The sequence below is a fragment of the Artemia franciscana genome, chromosome 18, assembly GCF_032884065.1.
Source record: "Artemia franciscana chromosome 18, ASM3288406v1, whole genome shotgun sequence".
NCBI lineage: Eukaryota > Metazoa > Arthropoda > Branchiopoda > Anostraca > Artemiidae > Artemia > Artemia franciscana.
Window position 1 is genome coordinate 9,553,048 of NC_088880.1, and position 21,385 is coordinate 9,574,432.

The following is a 21,385-nucleotide window of genomic DNA, read 5'->3' on the forward strand; positions in this document are numbered from 1 at the left end:
AGTTTTGTTCCAATTCTTTAAGAATGACCCCTGAATCAAATAGGCCGTAGAATAAATAGTTGAAATCACTAAAAATATTTTAGCATAAAGAGCGAGGTATTTATCTCCTCCTAAATACCTCGCTCTTTATGCTAAAGTATTTTTAGAACCCTTCATATGCGTAATAATCTCTGTTTGTTTTAAATTTCAATGCTATTCCTTACTTTCATTTGAAAAAACGTTTTCATGTTTATTTTTTCATTGTTTTTTTTTTTTTATAGTAATGCTAGAAAATCCTGCGCCCTTTTCATTGAATTTTTTCCCCCATGGCATATTTCTCCAAGGAAAGATCCTCCCACATAGCCCCCTCCCTCAACCCTACCCCCAAAACCAAAAAAATCCCCCTGAAAACGTCTGTACACTTCCCAATAACCATTATTATATGTAAACACTGGTTGAAGTTTGTAACTTGCAACCCCTCCCCCAGGGACTGTGGGGGAGTAAGTCATCCCCAAAAACATAGTTATTAAGATTTTCGACTATGCCAAACAAAATGGCTATCTCAAAATTTTGATCCGTTGACTTTGGGAAAAAAATGAGCGTGGGAGGGGGCCTAGATGCCCTCCAATTTTTTGGGTCACTTAAAAAGGGCACTAGAACTTTTCATTTCCGTTAGAATGAGCCCTCTTGCGACATTCTAGGACCACTTGGTCGATACGATGACCCCTGGGAAAAAAAAACAAAAAAACAAACAAATAAACACGCACCCGTGATTTGTCTTCTGGCAAAAAATGCAAAATTCCACATTTTTGTAGATAGGAGCTTGAAACTTCTACAGTAGGGTTCTCTGATACGCTGAATCTGATGGTGTCATTTTCGTTAAGATCCTACTACTTTTAGGGGGTGTTTCCCCCTATTTTCCTAAATAAGGCAAATTTTCTCAGGCTCGTAACTTTTGATGGCTAAGACTAAACTTGATGAAACTTATATATTTAAAATCAGCATTAAAATGCGATTCTTTTGATGTAGCTATTTATATCAAAATTCAATTTTTTAGAGTTTTGGTTACTATTGAGCCGGGTCGCTCCTTACTACAGTTCGTTACCACGAACTGTTTGAAACACAGGTCAAAGTTTGTAACTTGCAACCCCTCCCAGGGAGACTGCGGGGTAGTACGTCGTCCCCAAAGACATAGTTATTAGGTTTTTTGACTATGGTGAATAAAATGGCTATCTCAGAATTTTGATCCGGTGACTTTTGGGAAAAAATGAGCGTGGGAGGGGGCCTAGGTGCCCTCCATTTTTTTGTCACTTAAAAAGGGCACTAGAACTTTTAATTTCCGTTAGAATGAGCCCTCCCGCGACATTCTAGGACGACTGGGTCGATACGATCACCCCTGAAAAAAAAAAAAAAAATAAACACGCATCCGTGATTTGTCTTCTGGCAAAAAATGCGAAATTCCATTTTTGTAGATAGGAGCTTGAAACTTCTACAATAAGGTTCTCTGATAAGCTGAATCTGATGGTGTGATTTTCGTTAAGAATGTATTACTTTTAGGGGGCGTTTCCCCCTATTTTCTAAAATGAGGCAAATTTTCTCAGGCTCGTAACTTTTGATAGGTCAGACTAATCTTGATAAAAGTTATATATTTGAAATCAGCATTAAAATGCGATTTTTTTAATGTAGCTATTGGTATCAAAATTCCATTTTTTAGAGTTTTGGTTACTATTGAGCCGGGTCGCTCCTTACTACAGTTCGTTACCACGAACTGTTTGAAAACCTGTGCTTCATTTGAGATTATTCATTTAACAGGAAATTTTATTGGCAATTTGGCATTTGCCCTTATCTGCTCATGTAATTCCACATTGGCCATTGGCTGAAAAGACAAGCTCCACTTGTCAAAAAACAACAGAATTACCAGAAAACTGTATACATATCAAAACTGCTAATTTAAATGTGAGAATTATCCAACGTGGAAAATCTTTATTCTTAATCTTTCAGGTGTACTTCTTTCAATAAAAATCACTATTGTACAATAAGGTCGTGTTGTAACCTATAAACCAAGAGGCTCAATTCAGTTAGATCTCAATTCTGAGTTAACTTACACTCTTTTGAACAAATCATATTTAAATGGTTTATCATCAGTACGCAATCTTTGGTATTTGTACAAATAATACAGTCAAGGCAAGTGCTTTTTAAATAAATCGTCCTTTAAACTGTCTATCACCTGTATGAACTCTTTAGAGCTCATCCAATAACCTTGATATAGACAACCATTTCTTATATACATAACAATAAAGCAAATTTGTATAACTACTTTCCAAAGAATGATGATGAAATTTTTAAGTAAGTAAATACATAAAAAAAAATATTAAAAAGAAACTAATTCGATGGCTTAGTAATTGGTTAGGAAAAATATCCACAAACCAATAAGGATTTGATTGATTGATTGATATAAATAACTGCAAACCAATGAGGACAAACACAAACAAACTCCTGCATGCCCTATTTTTTCATTTGAAACGTTTCTCCACCTGTATGATGTCTATGATGTGTATCCAAACTGCACATTTGCAAAAAACGCTTCTCACATACATATCATTCAGTTGGCTACTCACCCGTATGCACGTTTTTGTGCGTGTTCAGACTGCCCGATTGAGAAAAGCATTTTTTACATACACCGCACTTAAACGGTTTCTCACCTGTATGCACTCTTCGGTGCCGGTTCAAATTAGAAACTCCAGAAAATTTTTTGTCACATATATCGCATTTAAACTGTTTCTCACTTGTATATACCCTTTGGTGCCAGTTCAAATCAGAAACTTCAGAAAAAGTTTTGTCACATACATCGCATTTAAACGGCTTCTTACCTGTGTGCACTATATGATGCCTGTTCAAATGATCTGCTCGAGAAAAGGTTTGGTTACATACATCGCATTTAAACGGTTTTTTTAAAAAAAAACAATGAAAACAATAAAAAACAATAAAAATTGAAAAAAACAAACAATGTTTAAAAAAACATTGAAAAGAAACTAATTCGATGGCTTAGTAATTGGTTAAGAAAAACAACAACAAGCCAATGAGGATACAGCTTGTGGTATAACAATCGTATTAAACTCCTGCATGGACTATTTTTTCCCATTTGAAAGGTTTCCCCACCTGCATGATGTCTTTGATGTGTATTCAAACTGCAAGTTTGCATAAAACACTTCTCGCACACATAAATTTAATTAGTGGAGGAAAGATACGGATAAAAATGGTCAAACCTCGGGGAAATTGCAACATAATTTTTTTTTACACCAAAATGATCAGAAAAATCAGTTTAATCATACAAAAAAATCCCCCCGAATCCCCCCTGCACAAGTATCCTAAATTTGCCCTTGAAGGGGAAAATCCGACTTTTGTGTTTATAAATATTTTTGAGTTTAAATAGTCGTTTCCTATCAAATCAAGTATGCCGACTCCAAATCTGAATTCAGATTTTCCTTTTTTCCGTACCCTAATGCCCATTTCCATCCTTAAAGGGCGGGGGGGGGGGAGGAGCAAAACTCAAAATTAAGAGTTTGTTGCATTATTTGGCCGTTTCCCTTGGAATCAATGGCGGTGAATTTGAAAATGAAGTTAAAAACTTGATTTTACGAGGTCAAGTACCTCATCTTACCTAAATCCGCTGTGAAATTTGACCTACGTGAACTAGTTATTTTAACCATTTGTCGGTTGATTCACCATTTCCGCAAAGAAAAGACAAAATAATAAACTGGGATCCTCGAGCGTTGATTAGAAGTATTACGTGAGGTAGTGTTTAAGGTTATGCTTCTGATTTTGGTAAAGAGCGAATATTCATTTCTGCTTTTCAACTTCATTTGTGGAATGCCATCTACTGTGTATCATTCAAGCTGATTTTGTTCTTCCAGTTTCCAATGGGTTGAACTCCGATTGGATTGTGCCTGGATTTACTGAACAAACAAGCTGTATGAAATAATCAGTCTCTTTTTCTTCTAGAACCGTCAATGAAGAGAGCATGGTCTGCCCGATATGCCAAAGCAGCATCAAACCCGGTGAAAACACTGCCATATTATCCGAGAAAGGAGCCAATACCGCGAATAACACAAGCAAAGAAAGCGGTAGTAGCATAGCTGTGAAGACTGGGAAAGAAGTCCACACCGCGTGTCGTCGTAACTTCTGTGACATACGTCGGATCGACAGAGAAAAGAACTCTCAAAAGAAACTTGAGCAGAAAGAACCAGTTACAGTCCCCCGACCGGATCTTCAGTTCCACGCTTTGATTTTTCGAAGAACTGCCTATCCTGTGGTCAAGCAGCGAAATTATGCGAGATCACAAGTCGTGAATTCGCTGAAGCTTATGCAGTACGAACTCATAGCTTCAACTACTCGATTAGTGAAATGTGTAAGATCAGGAACGATCAGTGGGCCATGACGGTGCTTGGTCGGATAAATTCAAAGACTTCTGACCCTCATGCAGAGGATGCCGTTTATCATCAAATATGCTCAGTGAACTTTAGGAAAGGAAAAGAGATTCCAAAAAAATTATGTGGTCAAGAAGAATTGAGTGACGTGCCTCCACCAAAGAAACGAAAGGAAAGACCGTGCGATAGTGAAAGGAAAGCCACTCTTGAAGAAGCGCTTCGGTGCTATGCCAACAGTGAAGAACCTGTACCTCTGTCGATCATTTTAAGAAAAATGGCTCCTATTCTCTCTGAAACTGACGATGATAGTTTGGCCTACAGCTTTCGTCAAGCCAAGATTTGCTAGTCAGTAAGTTTGGCGAACAAGTGGTTGTGTCCGATTCAAATGGGAAAGAGACACTCGTAACATTTAGAGATACGGTTGACAGGATACTACGAGAATTTCACCAAGAGAAAAAAGCAGATAGTGAAAATGGAGAAAGGAATCAGCTCATCAAAGTCGTTGGAAAGATAATAAGAAGTGAAATCAAATCCATTACGACAAGGAAGGATTCCTACAAATTTCTTAACGAGATATCGTCAGTAAAGAACTGTTTGAACTTCGTGTACCAATCTCTTTGTCTACTGCTTTCATCGATAGGGGTCGACACGCCTCGTCTAATATCTTCTATCGGACAGGCTATAATGCAGGCATGCAGACCACGTGGTTTAATGTCTCCTGTACAAATAGGACTGGCTTTGCAGCTGCATCACCATTTCTCATCCCGATTTTTAATTGATACACTGCACAATCTTGGCTTCTGCTCTTCGTACTCAGAGGTAAAAAAAATTGAGAGATGTGCAGCAGTAAATCAAACAATGTTGGATGAGTCCAAAGATAAAGCACATTTTTTTCAGTATGTAGGAGACGACGTCGATCATGATATTGGTACTATCGACGGCCTGAATACCTTTCATGGAATGGGACTTATTGAAGTGTCTACACCTGAGTTACCGGCAACGGGGGTTTCAGTGCCAAGAAAAGAAGTAAGTGGAGATGAGATGAAGTCAATCGGCACTGTGCCGTTCTACACCTACCAAAAATCCGCCAAGTCGCAACCAAGGACTTTTGTTTGCTTGACAAATAGTGGTGACACTCATGACAATGAATGGAAAGGTGAAACGTTCTGGCGCATCTCTGGCTTTTTCAAAAGCCCATGCATGAGCTGGTCGGCCTTTATGTGGTCAATACACCAAAAGCTACCTCATCCGGGAAAGTCGAATATTCGTTTTTGCCAATGATTAACCACAACCCAAGCGATATCTCCTGTGTTTATTCTACACTTATGCATGCTAACGAGCGCGCTAGTCGAGCTGGAAAAACTCTAGTCATTACCTTTGATCAGCCGCTTTACTGGAAGGCGAAGTGTACCGTCGATGCAGAGCCTGCCACAAGTGCTTTAAGAAATGCTATTGTTGTCCTAGGTGGATTTCATACACGCATGAGTTTCCTAGGAGCCATTGGCTTCCTTATGACTAACTCAGGACTTTTGGAAATCCTAAGACAAGTATACACGCCTAACACTGTGCGTAGTATGTTACAAGGCAAAGCTGTCTCTCGTGCTGTGCGAGGCCATGGTCTGTTGGAGGTAGCCCTTTATGCGAACCTTTTATCATCAGAACTGGATAGCAGAGCGTTTGATGGCAATGACATGCTACCAGAACCCCTTGAAAAGGCAAAACAGGCGTACGAGTCGCTCCTTCAACAGGATGAGGATGATAACGAAGACGAGCAGGAAGAAGAATTAGCTTTAGATTGTGCTTTAAAATCAAAATGTTCTTGTGATTAATCTACCTGAGTTCTAAACGTTCCTTTTTATAACTGATTGATCTGAAGTTTTGATCTTGATTGAAGAAAAGGTTTTTCAAGACGTTATACTTAGCAACCCCTCATTTTACAGGCCCCTTAGAGGTGAAAATGAGGTAAATAGTTAAAAAAAAACCTGCTTTTTGTCCACATATCTGGCAATACGGTACTTTATTTGATGTAAAATGATCCTTTAGCCGCAGAAATCCGGCAAATAATGACCTGAGTACTTTACCCCCCCCCCCGTTCTGTGAAGGTGAAAATTGATACTGGGGTACGAAATACTTGATTTCTGACGTCGGATTCGGATTCGTCATGCTTGATTTGATAGAAAACGACCACTTAAACCCAAAAATACGTCCAATTAGAAATTTCGATTCCCCCCTTCAAAGGGGGGGGGGGGTTTCGGGTAGTTCTGCAAGGGGTATTCGGGGGAAATTTTGTTGTGTGATTAAGCTGATTTTTCTGAACATTTTGGTGTAAAAATAAGTTCTGTTGCAATTTCCCCGAGATCAAACCGTATTTTTCCTCCACTAAATTGGCTACTCACCCGTATGCACTCTTTGGTGCGTCTTCAGACTGCCTGATTGAGAAAAACATTTTTTACATACATCACATTTAAACGGTTTTTCACCGGTATGAACTCTCTTATGTTTAATCAAACTGCTAGACTCAGAAAAGCATTTGTTACATGCATCACATTTAAACGGTTTTTCCCCGGTATGCACTCTCTGGTGTTTAGTCAAACCGCTAGACTCAGAAAAGCATTTGTTACATGAATCACATTTAAATGGCCTCTCACCAGTATGCACTCTTTGATGCCTGTTTAAATTTGCTGCTCGAGAAAATGTTTGGTCACATACATCGCATTTAAACGGTTTCTCACCCGTATGCATTCTTTGGTGGGTGTTCAAATTTGTTGGATGAGAAAATGTCTTGTCACAAATATCGCATTTAAACGGTTTCTCACCCGTATGCATTCTTTGATGCGCGTTCAAATTTACCGCTTGAGAAAAGGTTTTGTCACATATATCGCATTTAAACGGTTTCTCACCCGTATGCATTCTTTGATGGTTGTTCAAATGCACTGCTTGAGAAAAGGTTTGATCACATACAACACATTTAAACGGTTTCTCACCCGTATGTATCCTTTGGTGGGTGTTCAAGTTTGCTGCCTGAGAAAAGCTCTTGTCACATACGTCACATTTAAATGGTTTCTCAACCGTATGCATTCTTTGATGTGTGTTCAAAATTGCTGCTTGAGAATAGGTCTTGTCACATATCTCATATTTGTATATCTTTTTCCCTTTATGCGCCCTTTGATGTTCTTCCAAGTTTCTACACCCTCTAATTTGCGGGCGACTTTTCAAACCTGTTTTCTGATCTTCTAAACCTTTTTCTTCAGATTCTGATGCCCTTGCATTTGAGAAACGGCTCGTAGATGGATTCTTTGAAAAAACTAGTGACTTGTTTCCCTGTAGGTGTAGGCCAAACATTTGTGGTGAAAAGTGACCTAAAAATTGAAGTCTAGATTAAAAAAAAAAGAAAAAAAAATCGAAACACATAAAACTAAAAAAAATACATCTTTCAATAGGTTTAAAAAGTCTATAGAGTTAAAAGTAAAAACAGCATATCTTTCGGTAGGTTTTAACAACTAATTTTATTTTCGATCACTTTTCTCTCTCTCATGCTGATACTTATATTAGCTTTTAAAACTAGTTATTCTGATTTAAAAAAGAGCGAAAATGAAATCTTGGACGATCAAAATATATTCCATGGGGTAAATCACACCATAAGTGAAGGAAAGGAAATATTACACCAAATATTAGGAATTTTCATTATTAAAAGAGGAATAACTAAAATAATAAAATAATATTAAAATAATAAAATAAAATAATAGGGCCCCTTTAAGTCCTTTATTAGCAAATTGTTTTGTAGAAAATATTGAAACAATAGCGTTAGATTCATATTTTTTAAAACATAAATTTTGGGGGAGATATATGGATGACATAATTTCAGTATGGAATTATGGGGTGGAGGAATTAAAAAGTTTTTTAGAACATCTTAATTTTTGGGGAGGGGATTTAAAATTTACAAGAGAATTAAAAGAGAATAATAAACTTCCTTTTCTGGATGTCCTTCTTTTAAAAAATGAAAATAGTCTGGATTTTAAGATTTACAGAAAACCTACAAACAATAACAGATTTTTGTCATTTTTCTCCGGTCATGCCCGCCAAGTAAAAATTGGTTTAATCATATCTTTAACTGACCGCATTTTTAGAATTTGTTCTCCAAAATTCATTGAGGAGGAATTATTATTGCTAAAAGACATTTTAATAAGTAACCATTATCCGGGTTGGTTAGTTGACCAGACTTTTTCGAAAAGAAGGAAAAAATTTCTAGAATGTTCTGACGATATTCTGGAAACAACAGAAAAGAAAGATATTTTTTGTTCTCTACCATATGTTCCAGGTTTGAGTGAAAAACTTAAAAGAATTTTACAAAATAATGGTTTAAAGGTAGCTTTAAGAGGTAGTAATACTTTGGCAAGTTTTTTAAATTCTGGAAAGGATCGGACTTCCATAGAGCAACAAAGTGGGGTTTATAAAATTCCATGTACTTGTGGAAGCTCTTATGTGGGACGTACTAACCAGAATTTAAGAACGAGATTGCTACAACATCATAATTCCATTTCATCGTCTTTAAAGCAAAATACCAAACCTGAAAATTTCACGTCGGCCCTCGCGGAGCATATCTTTAATTTTCCAAATCATTTTATTTTGTTTGAAAATGTTTCTTTGATTTCTAGGGACCAAGGTTTAAAGCGAACTTTCAGGGAAACAATCAAAATTAAAAAAAATTCTATTCAAGAATAATTCCATAAACAGAGATACAGGTGAATTTGAATTGAACTCAATTTATGATGATTTACTGAGGTCAAATAAAGTAAATATCACTTCACCTAAGAGCTATGACCTCTGTCCACGTAATACGTCAGTTAAATCTAATGAACCGGAACCGAAAAGGTCAAGAAGATTTGCCTCGGCTGTTGCATTGAAAAAAATAAGATCAATAAACTATATGTAATTAGTTTATTAGGTATAAATTCTGATTATTTTTATTCATGTATTTTAGTTTTACTGCTGATGATGAACACTGTATATGTGTTCGAAATATCCAGTTAAATAATTTTATATTTCACTGTCAATAAAAAGGTATCATCCCTATTTTGAACTGTTTTACTTTCGTTTATATTTTCAAAGGTTGAAGTCTTGCCCTAAACTGATTTGATACTTGAATTCAACTTGTTAATGAAAACATGACAACAGCCACGGTACCACCAACGCAAAGTGATCTTCGTTTTTGGCAAAACAATTAGTAAAAGATTAATTAAACTAATTAAATTAAACTAAATAATTAAACTAAATTAATTAAACTAACTAAAACTAAATAAAGTTAATTAAATTAATTAAACTAAATAAAGATTAATTAGATTAGTATTAATTAATCAATTAGATTAATGATTAGATTAATTAAACTAAATAAAGACTAATTAAACAATTAGTAAACAACTAGTAAAACAATTAGCCTGATTTGTACATGGGTAAACTCTCCATTCCAGGGAGAAGAATTTGTTTTGCCACTCTCCTGGACTGAATGTCAATGACCTCTTCTATGGCCTTTTTTGTTCTACCATATAAAACTGTGAGAATCATGTTAATATAATGTTCACTTACAATAGGAATCAGAATACCAAGAATAGAAGCGTTCTGTAATTGCATTAAAAAGAAATATTTTTGTGCTATATCTTACTATATTTTGGCAATGTCAAAGAACAGTTTCTAATATAAAATAAAATAAGGCGTAGACACAAGTATTAGACATAAAATAAGTTAATAAAAATAATTATTATCATCTTTTACAACCCAATTCATGACATTCAGACCTATCTATTTGAACCAAACTAATGTAAATAGACCGAGGTTTTTTTTATGGAAGTAAGAAGCGAAGCTAAAATAAAAAGTGAACGAAAATTTATGCCTGTAAAACTGGATCAGATAAGGTGACTCGTATCATTTCCCTACGTTGAATGAATTTTGTAAATCCCGTCTTTTACCAAAAACTCGACTTGTTTGAGTTTTTCGGGTCAGTAGGATACTTTAGAACTTTTCTTTCTTCTTGTTTCATTTTTAAGTATTTTGATGGATTCCTCCTTATTATATCTTTTAAATTCTGAGCTACGAAATGAATCTTGTTTCCTTTTCTCCCAAAAATGACATGAATATTTTAAAGTCAGATTGTATCCAGTTTTATGCTATGCTATATGGAATTCTCTACCAGTTAAGTCGACAATTAAAAAAGAAAAGAAAGAAAGATAAACGACCCCCTCTTATGGCTATAATTAGTTCTCTCTTCCCTTCTCTTTTTCCCTCTATCTTTCCTTTTTCAATTTGTTTAATTCATTTATTCTGATTGACATAGTAGTTTTGCTGCTGTTATTTATTTATGTTATTCCTTTTTTCTTCTTCTTTTCCTTCTGTTTGAGTTTAGTGATATTATTAATGTTACTTTTAGTATCCCACTCTCACGGGCCAAAGAGCCTTTGTAAGGGTCTAAAGTTTCGTAGCTTTTTCTCTGTTTCTTTTAAATAAATTGATTCATTGATTGATATATTTCTAATCGTGTTTTATTGCGTCAATTATGTGTTCTACGTCAAACACCTAATACTATCCGTAAACATATTCGAAAACTTAGGGAAATATCAAGAGTCAGTTAATTTGTATCTGTATTGCAAATATATATTTTTGTACATTTTACTGAATAACTGTTTGTTGTATTACCTTCGTTTTAATTTTCAAGTTCGCTCATTGCTTCCATAAGAAAACAGCTACTTTATTAATTTGAATCCACAACAAAGATATCTGTGCTTTTGCAATCAAGATGCTGATAGAAAAATATATGATCAACAAGAGTCACAAAGAAACCCTTTTAATATATGCAGAACAGAGCTATATTACCCCAGTAACAACTAACCTTGCTCAAACCCTTCCAAACTACAGAAGGATCACGAGTAGTTTTACTACAAATATTGTATAAGGTAGTTTAATTAAATTAAAACTAAGACAACTAATAACACATAATTTTAAGATAAAGGAAGACCAGTAAGTAAAACTTATTATAAGCCTATTATTTGCTTCCAGTGCATTTGAGGGTACAAAAGTAGAGTTTCATTTCAGCTACGAAGAGGGACGTGCAAGCATTGGAAAGTTGTAAGAAAATAGTAATATATTTCGTTAAGGTGTAAGTTTTAAATTAGAATTTGTTCAAAGACCATAATTATTCTCACATATAAGGTTATGCAGTTCCACTGACTTTGGTTATACATTTCTGTGCAGTCCTAATTTTAGCAGCGTCACGAAACACAAAATCGCAAAGAAAATAAAGAACGAGGACAATAAACAGCGAGTGAAAAAACTTTCACAGGCTGTTTATTGTCCTCGTTCATCTTTTCTTTGCAATTTTATGTTTTGTAATGATTAGCCAGTTTGGCTAATTACTACAGCGTCATTATAATTATTGCTAATTATTATTAACAAGTAATTATTATTAATAATTATTATTACTAATCATTAATAATTACTACTAATTATTATTAGTAATTTTTACTAATTATTATTAATAAGTAATTATTATTACTAATTATTATTGGTAATTTTTACTAAATATTATTAATAAGTAATTATTACTACTAATCATTAATAATTATTACTAACTAGCTGTTGAGGTGGCGCTTCGCGCCACCCCAACACCTAGTTGGTGGGGCGCTTCGCGCCCCCCCCAAGTCCCCCCGCGCGCGTAAGTCGTTACGCGCCATATTAGTTACGCACCATTGTAGTTGTGTCCCTGTGTCCCACCTGTGAATAGAGATAGATATATATATATATATGTTTTTAACTACGTAAAACATGCGAATATACAACATTCTTCGCTGTCCCTCTGTCTATGCATATAAATAGATTGTCAGGTTTACTGACTCTTGAACATGCAACATATAATTGTCCATGGGAAAAACAAACCGTATTCAGATCTATACCTCATTATTCTAATGATGTGTCCCTGTGTCCCGGTCGTCATTAATATTCCCTGTGTCCCGGCCGTTATTTGTGTCCCGGTGTCCCAGTTTGTAATTTCTCTTTGAGTGTCCCGGTCGTCATTTATATTCCCTGTGTCCCGGTCGTCATTTGTGTCCCGGTTTCCCGGTCTGTAATTTCTATTCGAACAATACCTGTGTCCCGGTCGTCATTTATATATCCCGCCTGTGCCCCCGTTGTAGTTGTGTCCCTGTGTCTCGGTCGTCATTTATATTCCCTGTGTCCCGGTCGTGATTTGTGTCCGGGTGTCCCAGTCTGTAATTTCTCTTTGAGATTCCCGGTCGTCATTTATATTCCCTGTGTCCCGGTCGTCATTTGTGTCCCGGTATGTAATTTCATCAGTTGACAAACATGACGTCAGTCGACACATAAACATGACGTCACTCGACACACACACACACACACACAGACAACTTATTTTTTTTATATATATTATAGATTATTTAGCAGCGTCAATTCTAAGTATATTATACACCTGTTTCTTTATTTTTTAGTTTATTAAATATGATCATGATCAAGGGAAATTAAGACAATACGAAGCTCGTCCCCATGATTCAGTTACTCCGACAATTGCAAACAAAACTTTCACCACAATACCATAGGTCTTGAAACTCAGCGATAAACTTGGAAAAATTAAGACAAAATTTCCTTGGATAAGTCCCTGAGATTCGAAGACAATAATGACAGGTTTGATTCTGCTTTGTCCCTCCGTATTTTTGGAAACCCTGTCATTTAGTTCTTTTGAAAAGGCAACTTTAATATCTACTGTAAACGGGCTACCGCAATCTCTCAGAGAGGCAATTGATACAAAAAATATATATAAACAGAAATTATGCTATACATAGAGATACAGGAGATATTTCCTTAAGCCAAATTTATAATTATTTAATATTAAGACTCAATCAATATTTTCGCCCAGTCAAATTAAGACAACCTGTCCGCATATCTAATGAAAATCGAGGTTGCAGACAGACAAAATCTATTGCAAAGAAAAGAATACTTGTTCAATCCCATTGGTGAATTGTCTTTCATTTATTTCTGGCTGGTTTCTTCGATTCAGTATCTTTTCTCTTCTTGTAGAGTTTACTTCAAAAGGTTTGATTTTGCTTTTTTGCTGTTTTTTTCTGAGCACTGAGGACGACTGGGTGGAGGTCCCTGTCGAAATATCTGCTCGTTTTTCGTTTTCATATCCTGGTACTGGCTGACAAAGTCCTAGTTCTTCTAACCTATTTGATTTGATTTTTTATTTATTACATCCTTTCATTTCTTTGTTCTCACAGGTCATGTCTAGCCGCTGTGGTGTTAGAATGTATCTTCTCGCTACATATTTGAAACGACTCGTTCTAAAAATAAGCAAAAAACTTTTGACTTTATTTCCACAAAATGAATTCAGTATTTCTGTTTAAATCTAGTGTTCTAGTAAATTAATATTCTGCACTAAAAATTTATGATAGGCAGTTCAGATTAATAACAGCCAATTTGCTGCTTGTTTCAAATTCAACTTGAAATCAATATAATAGACATATGAATGAATGAATGAACTTTATTACCCGTAAAAGTATAAAAAACACAAAGTACGGAGTATTATAAATAAACAAAAACAAAAACAATAAATAGATATCTATCTCTTAATTTATAAAGAAATATATACACTATAAATACGAATTCTAAAATCTACAAAGAGGTGTAATTCTACTTTTACAGCTTATTACCAAGTTTTTTTTGAAAAAAAAAAAAAAAATATTTGCAGAACTATCTTCAAATGAAAATTTGAATATGTTCACGTAAAACCACAAAAATGGCTTGGCAAATACCAACACAATAGGATAAGAAAAAGCAAAAGTTCCATTTTGCGATTAAGCCTCTTTGACTCATTTTCGTCCAATAAAATTCTATATGATACATTTAAATCAACAAAAACACCTTAACCTTAAATAGAAAAAACTTTGTACTCTTTGAGGTATCTCCGTCCATCCCTAACTACAAAACAATCAGAGAACCTTATATTAGAAGTTTAAATGCCTTTTTAAGTTTCGTAATCTATGCAATGCTTACAGATAGCATTTGTTATTTGGAAACTTAGTAACATTTCTTGCAGGGGAGCTTTCTGCATTGGAGGGGAAAGATTGTATGGGGGTATTTTCAGTTGGACGAAAATTGCTGGGAAAGAATTTCCTGTCAGTAGGGATGAAGTAGTACGGCAAGATTTTTTGGTGAGAAATTGCGGGTAATGTCCACAACGGTACTGCAAGGTGACAATACCGTTCTTATTGCACACAAATGTTTCTTGAAATTATTTTAATCTTTTGCTGACATGAAATGATTTACTTAACAATGCAGTGGTTTTTTATTATGGAGGGGGGGGGGTAGATTGTTGTGTGTGTAGGGAGGTGAGTTAAAATACCAAAACAATTACGTTTCAGTGGCCTAACTGTCTAAGCTACAGATGAAATCTAAACGAGTTCTGGGACTTTGTGTCTAATTCTTCATAGTTCCCACGTATATTTTCAGTTTACAACTTAATATAGCAGTGGTCAATAGAACTTTAAAATTTTCTTCCAATGAGCCCTTTCCCGATCTTGCCCTTCCCGACCCTTGAATTGATACAATTGCCAATTGTCCTTGTTTTAACAGTGCATGTTGCCAAGTTGAGTTAAAAAGGAAAACAGTCTGCTTGACTCGGGGATAAAAGTTTCAAACTGTCCAGGTGCTAAAAATTCACCCTTTTTCAGAGCACCCATTAAAAAAACACCTCCCAATAAAATTGTGGTTATCTGTTGACTCAAGAAATGATCTAAGTTTCAAGGCGAGTAAGAGCCAAGGTCAAAACTGTTCGTTCTTTTTACCCAGTAAATAGTTTGTGAAGAATGAGCATTTGGCAAAATTAAGGGTTTTGGGCTTCAATGGTCATGTCATCTTCAGAGGACATATTTCTTGATAGACAGGCACTACATGTAGAAAATAATTTGCAATTTCCAGCAGTGTCAATTTTTTAATCCTGTAAACTCATTCTGTATTTAAATGGGTATGTCTTTATTTCTTAATCAAGTTTGAAGGCTACTGCTGCTACCATCACTAAAACTACTACTTCTTTAGTGGGTACTAATAAGGCTGAAAAGACATATGAGGAAATGTTGAAGGGACTAAATCAAACATGTTAGGTTTGTATGGATGTAACAGCAGAGTTTTTGTAACGGCTTAACGGCTTAATCAAGAGAAAACTTCATGGGGTATTCAGCTGACCAAAAGGCAAAATGTTCCTGCTACTACTGCTACTAGTACTACTCCTACTCGTAATATTAATGACACCATTACTACTACTGGTGTTCCTACTACTACCACTATTACTAAGATATTATTACAATTAAGGCTACGCGTAAGGTGAAAATTAGACAGAAAACTGAAGGAGAATTTGAACTAAATCAAAATACACTGTGAGCATGCATATCGTCAAAAGAAAGTATCTCATGATTATATATTGGAGTAAAATTGGAACATTAATAGAACACTTGAAGAGGGACGTCAATTAATAAACAAGTAATACATCCATGCCACTGCTAACACTACTACCACAACTACTTTTATTAACATTACCACTTCTACTAAACTACTCCAACAACAATTTAAATTGCGATTGGTTTACCGACTCTTGAACATGCAACATATAATTGTCCATGGGAAAAACAATCCATATTCAGATCTATACCTCATGATTCTAATGACTGTCCTTGAGCTTTGTTGATGGTGATTGCTAATCGAATATTCCCTGTGTCGCCATCGTCATTTATATATCCCCCTGTGCCCCCCGGCGTCCCCGTTGTAATTGTGTCCCTGTGTCCCGGTCGTCATTTATATTCTCTGTGTCCCGGGCGTCATTTTTGTCCCGGTGTCCCGGTCTGTATATACATTCGTTCTTGAACTTATTTTTATATATATATAAGATCTCACAACGATCCAATTTTAGTCGCATCTGGTTAAACCCGTGTCCCGGTCTGTATATACATTCGTTTTTAAATTGGTCTTTTTTTAGTTTTTTTTTTAGTTATACCTCATGGTTCTAATGATTGCTCTTGAGCTTTGTTGATGGTGATTGCTAATCGAACATTCCCTGTGTCCCCGTCGTCATTTATAATCCCCCTGTGCCCCCCGGCGTCCCCGTTGTAGTTGTGTCCCTGTGTCTCGTCATTTATATTCCCTGTGTCCCGGTCGTCATTTGTGTCCCGGTGTCCCGGTCTGTATATACACTCGTTTTTGACTTGATTACCTTTTTAGTTTTTTTTTTATTTTTATTTTTTTTAGTTTTGTTTTTCTCCTTTATTTTTCAGTTTTTTTCCTTTTTTATTTTTTTTTCTTTTTCAGTTTTTTTTAGTTTTTTTTTTAGATTTTTTAGCTTTTTTATTAGTTTTTAGTTGTTTTTTTTTTAGTTTTTTTTTTAGTTTTTACCTTTTTTTTTAGTTTTTTGTTTTTTCTTTTTAGTTTTTTTTTTGTAGTTTTTACCTAGCCAAGGTTCGAACCTGCAACATCTCGGACCTAGAACCAGGAACATAACGCGTTACCAACTCAGCTACTTGCGGCTTGAATACATTCGTTTTTGAATTGTTATATGATGAAATAATTCAGACGTCACATGCGGACAGACAGACAGACAGACATAACCCACAAACAACTTATTTATATATATATAGATATAGATAGATAATAATAATAATAATAAGGCTAATAATAAATATTGAACTGGCATCAACAATACCCGCTAGTATTTTTTAGGAGCAATAAAATTGAAAATCTTCGAAAGAGGACTGCGTTTGGATTTCATCTTCAACAAGCAGCTTGGATTTCATCTCATAAAAGGTATTCCAGATTCAAGGAATTGAACCTATTTTCCTAACCAGTGCATAGTTCTTACGGCCTTCTGTCCCACCTCGTCTAATATACTCTAGTCCTGAATAGAAGAAGTTTTAGAACTTGCCAATGAATATGTTTGTAGAATTAGCGTGTTCTTTCTACCCCATCTTGGCTGAAATCTTCTCCCATCTAAAAGTCGTTCTAGAATCTAGGCAATGTATACGTTTTTCAAATCAACGTTCAGTACTTATGGCTTTCTGCGCCACCACGACCAAATCCTCCTGGTCCAAAGAGTGCAGCATAGCATGGAACATGGCAGTAAGGCTTTCCTTCTCTTTGAGCATGGTTTCCAGGAGTTAGCACTTTATTACATTTCTCACACCTCAAACACTGCCTATGCCAATCTTTATTCAGCGAAACTTTCCTTTCAGCAAAATACACAGGTTTATTACAACGCGGACAATTCGGCATCTTTTAATAGTATTTATGTATTGTTCTAAAGTTCATAGCGATGAGCGTACAAAATGGATTAAACATATCATAAATTATATCAAATGTAGAAAAATTTGTTTCACTAGAAATAATTTTTTTTCTGTCATTTCTATTACGGATAGTTTCAAAAATATTTATGCAATAAGCAGAGTTATTTCAAACAAAGTAATATGATTCAAAAATTGGTTTTTCTTTTACGCGTTCCTTCAGCTGAAAAATTACAACATTATTATTTTCTAGTTCACATAGCCCGTAAAATGCAAATAGAAGACACAATTTTAGTGTCTTCTATTGTGCGAGTGGCACAATTTTTTAAGCTAAAAAGCAACTGAAAAAATCACCTGGAAATTTTTACCAGAGGGGCCAAATCTTTTAGAAGGGAGAGATGGTTCATTTTGTGTGTTCCCCCCATTTTACTTTGATTAATATAAAACAAAATCACTTTCATTTCATAAAAGATATTACACACTGTGAAAAAACTTGAAGTCTTTTATTTTATTGCCAGCTCTTCCTCTACAGAAAATTCGGCCCCTCTGGTAAAAATTTCTAGGCGATGTCCTTAGTTCCACTTTTTAACTTAAAAATTATGCTACACGCAGTATTCTATTTATATTTTATGGGCTTATGAACTAAAAAAGAATACAATTTTGTAATTTTTTAGCTGAAAGAACGCATAAAAGAAAAACAGATTTTGAGTCATATTACTCTGCTTATAGATTTGTTTGAAACAAATCTGCTTATAGCATAAGTATTTTTGAAACTATCCGTCGAAAAACTGATACAAAATAATTAATTGAAGTGCAACAAATGTTTCTACATTCGACATAATTTGTTATATGTTGAATCCATTTTGTACGCTCATCGCTATGAACTTTAGAACAAAATACATATATACTATTGAAAGATGCCGAATTGTCCGCGTTGTAATAAACCTGTGTATTTTGCTGAAAGGAAAGTTTCGCTGAATAAAGATTGGCATAGGCAGTGTTTGAGGTGTGAGAAATGTAATAAAGTGCTAACTCCTGGAAATCATCCTCAAAGAGAAGGAAAACCTTACTGCCATGTTGGTTACTGCCCCCTCGCGCGCGTAAGTCGTTACGCGCCATATTAGTTACGCGCCATTGTAGTTGTGTCCCTGTGTACCACCTATGAATATAGATAGATTTATATATGTGTTTTGAACTACGTAAAACTTGCGAATATACAACATTCTAGGCTTTCCCATTGTCTGTGCATATACAAAGCCTTACGTACTAATAATGACGTCATATGCAAACGCTCTTTTTACAAACAAACAAACATGCATACACACAACTTGTTTTTATATAGATAGATAGATAGATAGATACAATACAAATTAACTGCGTAAAAATTGCGAAAATACAACATTCTTCGCTGTCCAATTGTCGCTGCATATAAATAGATTGTCAGGTTTACCGACCCTCGAACATACAACGTACAATTGTCCATGGGAAAAACAATCAGTATTAAGATCTATACCACATTTTTCTAAGGATTGACCTTGATCTTTGTTGATGGTGATTGCAAATGCTAATCGAATTGAGAATTGCAATCTTTTAAATTGAAAAGGCAGATCCGTTGGAATCATGCGATTGAAACTGTATTGAACTCAATCAAAAAACACCATGCCCACATAGCTTTTCAAGAGGACACATCAGTAATGCTTCAGGAACGGTTGATAGTATTAAGTTGAAAATTTCATCGTGTGTTGAAGGGAATGATGAACAAAACAAAAGGTGATATGTTCATACTGCTAATAATGCTAATGCACAGGTTAAGAGTATTAAGTCGAAGCTTTCAAGGAATATTTAGGCAGATATTGAATTAAATCAATACAAACTATGGGCATGCAGATTGCCAAAAGGGTGACAAAGCTAAATCAATAACAGCTTAAATTTTTAAGTTAGATCTTTCAGGGTAAGTTGCGACAGATTTTGAACTAGCCAGACGACACTATGTGTATACTTTTAATACTACTTCTACGGTTACTGTAACTAATGACAATTCAGGAATTAAGTTGAAACTTTTAGGTGAGTTTTAATTAAACAAAAAAAAATATATGCAAGCAGGAATTAAAAGGGTATTTAAGTAATCCCATAGGCAGCACTGCTCCATCATAGCTAGTAATATCATTGAAATTTTAAAGGAGCAAGTTTGATTCGAAAACGAAAGTTCTAGTGTCCCTTTTAAGATTCAAGTTACAAGAAGGCAATAAGACCTCCTCTCTAGCGTACTACGAATTTTAAAAGAAAAAAAACAAAAAGATTTAAACTATTGTTTTATTTTTCCCTTAAAAAGACTAAGTCAATATAAAACAAGCAGAAATTAATTTAATACACTTTTCACCATAATAAGTTTTTCAGCGAAAAGTAAAGAATTCCATTAAACCGAAAATGAGCAAAAATAAAATATAATAATCGACCATGCGTACAACTACCATAAATCAGTATCAATAAGTAAACAAAAAAAAAAACACAACAAAAATTACTTTAAATAGCGAAGTAACTCGAAACGAGCAGAAACTAACATGAATAAGGTTCACAACCCCTATGCCTTCTCATAGCCAAAAATAATTTGTACTTTACTAAACAAAACAAGAAAAATACAAATTAATGTTCAATGTTAGTTTATTATTCATGTTAAATAAAAAGTTTTTTTAATCGAAAGTAAGGAGTGACATTAAAACTTAAAACGGACAGAAATTACTTCGAATGTGAAATGTGCTGCTACCTCCTCAACGCCCCGCTCTTTGCGCTAAAGTTTGACTCTTTCGCTCAACTCTACTTTTTAAATCAGTAAAATACTGATTCTGTTCGTTTTAAGTCTTAAGGTCGCTTCTTACTTTCAATTAAAAGAACTTGTTTTTTTATTTAATTTCTGAACGTTTTTGAATCAATGCATGTTTTGATTTTGGCCCTCCGCAGATGAATAATTAAAACAAAATTTGCATATTTATTTTGTTTTTGGTTGAATGCCTTTCTCATAGTTTTGATCGAATGATTTTGAAAAAAAGGAGCAGAGGAGGAGGCCTAGTTGCCCTCCAATATTTTGGTTACTTAAAAATGCAATTAGAACTTCTAACTTTTTACGAACGTTTTTATTAGTAAAAGATATCCGTAACTCACGAGTTAGCTTACGTAACGAACTTCTGTATGTTTTGTTACGTATATGAGGGGTTCACCCCCTCGTCAGAACCTCGCTCTTTACACTAAAGCTTAAACTTTGTCCCAATTCCTTAAGAATGACTCCTGAATTACAAAGGCCGTAGAATAAATAGTTGAAATTACTAAAAATACTTTAGCGTAAAGAGCGCGGTATTAGAAGGAGGTGAACCCCTCAAATGCATAATAATTTCTGTTCGTTTTAGGTTTTAATGCTTCTCCTTACTTTCAGTTGAAAAAACTTTTTCATGTTTATTTTTTCATTGTTTTTTTTTTTAAATAATGCTAGAAAATCCTGCACTCTGTTCATGGAAATTTTCTTCTCCCATGACAAATTCCTCCATGGAAAGTTCCCTCAACTATCCCCCTCTTCTCAACCCCTCACCCCCAACCAAAAAAATCCCCCTGAAAACGTCTGTACAATTCCCAATAACCTTACTATATGTAAGCACTGGTGAAAGT

General features: G+C 34.9%; 2 protein-coding genes across 2 annotated transcripts in view; both read right to left on the minus strand.

The window, feature by feature from the left end:
• The window catches only part of LOC136038576 (dynein axonemal intermediate chain 7-like), a 140,809-nt gene extending 133,880 nt beyond the window's left edge, over nucleotides 1-6,929 (minus strand). Inside the window, exon 1 of the mRNA XM_065721757.1 lies at nucleotides 6,803-6,929. Within this exon, the coding sequence (XP_065577829.1) occupies nucleotides 6,803-6,852 (50 nt within the window). The 5' untranslated portion in view covers nucleotides 6,853-6,929. The remainder of the gene's footprint in view (nucleotides 1-6,802) is intronic.
• The window catches only part of LOC136038578 (zinc finger protein 664-like), a 33,692-nt gene continuing 14,249 nt past the window's right edge, over nucleotides 1,943-21,385 (minus strand). Inside the window, exon 5 of the mRNA XM_065721760.1 lies at nucleotides 1,943-7,765. Within this exon, the coding sequence (XP_065577832.1) occupies nucleotides 6,795-7,765 (971 nt within the window). The 3' untranslated portion in view covers nucleotides 1,943-6,794. The remainder of the gene's footprint in view (nucleotides 7,766-21,385) is intronic.